Below are 1301 nucleotides of genomic sequence, written 5' to 3' on the forward strand. Positions count from 1 at the left end.
TGAGGCTGCAGTGACCATGAGTGTGCCACTGCACTCCAGCCTGGGCGACAGAGTGAGACTACAACTCAAAAAAAAAAGAAAGAAAAATGTGATCCCTGTTTTCATGGAGTCTATATTATTGTACCTCATGGCCTTGTACACTTAAATACTAGTTTTATCAACAAGGTATGGTGGTGCATGCCTGTTGTCCAGCTACTTGGGAGGCTGAAGCAAGAGGAATACTTAATTAAGCTCAGGAGGTTGGGTTCAGTCTGGACAACATAATGAGACCCTGTCTCTAAAACCAAACTAGTTTTCTCATATATTCTGTTGTTGAAAAAATAGTATAAGTGCAACGAAAAGACAAATAGAGAGTAAATAATACAGTAGTAATTTTTATAGTAATAAAGTTTTTTTACTGATGAATGCCCATGACCCAAAACATGTTACATGCTTACATATATCAGATAAAGTAATAACTTCACAAGGTTTAAAGTATCCCATTTTAGGGTTAGGATACCCAAATTTAATGTATATTTAATGATTCCATTTTGTCTTTGTCCCCTCTAGAATTATATCCATGGAAGCAGCCAAGCCCAGTTTGTAGCTGAAACTCACATTGTTCTTCTGTTTAGTATCCTTTTTACAATCAGTCTTTGTTATTGTATTTTAATTTATTTTCTCACAGTCTAGCATTCTCTCTACAGCATTTGGTTGGAGCTGCTCTCTTAATGCAAGTCATAATATCCTTTGAAAATTAATACTATGTCATCCATCCCAGCCCAGTAAGCTAAATACCACCAGGGAGAGACCTGCAATTTATAAAACCAGGCTTATTGGCTTATTGATACAAGGAAGACTGCACATTAGAAGAACCATCAGACATCTTACCAAAGGAAAGACAGTTGTTAAAGGATTTGGGAGGATGGTTGGGTTTCTGTGAAATTTAAATGAAGCATCGTTTTGATAGGCTAAGTATAAGGGTGTCAACATTAGGTATGGTCTGTGACATGCACCCAGGGTTCTGTTTCCTTGGAAATTACAAAGTAAAGATAAATGTGTTATGCACCTAACCTGGAATTGTACCCCACATCTTTAAAATGTAAAAAAAAAAAAAAAGATAAATGTGGGATTTTTTACTGTAAAAACTCTTTATTTGAAGCTCTGTACCTTGGTTGTAACTTGAGACTACTTAGAAATTGTACTTAAAAATTGAATGACTTAGATCTCCAAGCAAGAATGGAATGCTAGCCGGGCTCAGTGGCTCAGCCTGTAATCCCGCGCCTTTGGGAGGCTGAGGTGAGTGGATTGCCTGAGCCTGC

General features: G+C 37.4%; 1 protein-coding gene across 1 annotated transcript in view; it reads left to right on the forward strand.

Annotated features, from left to right (window-relative positions):
* MAGT1 (magnesium transporter 1) overlaps positions 1–1301 on the forward strand; it is a 35536-nt gene that overhangs the window by 25979 nt on the left and 8256 nt on the right. Inside the window, exon 7 of the mRNA XM_008071840.2 lies at positions 550–613. Coding sequence (XP_008070031.1) covers positions 550–613 — 64 coding nt within the window. The remainder of the gene's footprint in view (positions 1–549; positions 614–1301) is intronic.

Source organism: Carlito syrichta, unplaced genomic scaffold (genome assembly GCF_000164805.1).
Source record: "Carlito syrichta isolate Samal-C Ts95f unplaced genomic scaffold, Tarsius_syrichta-2.0.1 Scaffold314761, whole genome shotgun sequence".
Lineage (NCBI taxonomy): Eukaryota > Metazoa > Chordata > Mammalia > Primates > Tarsiidae > Carlito > Carlito syrichta.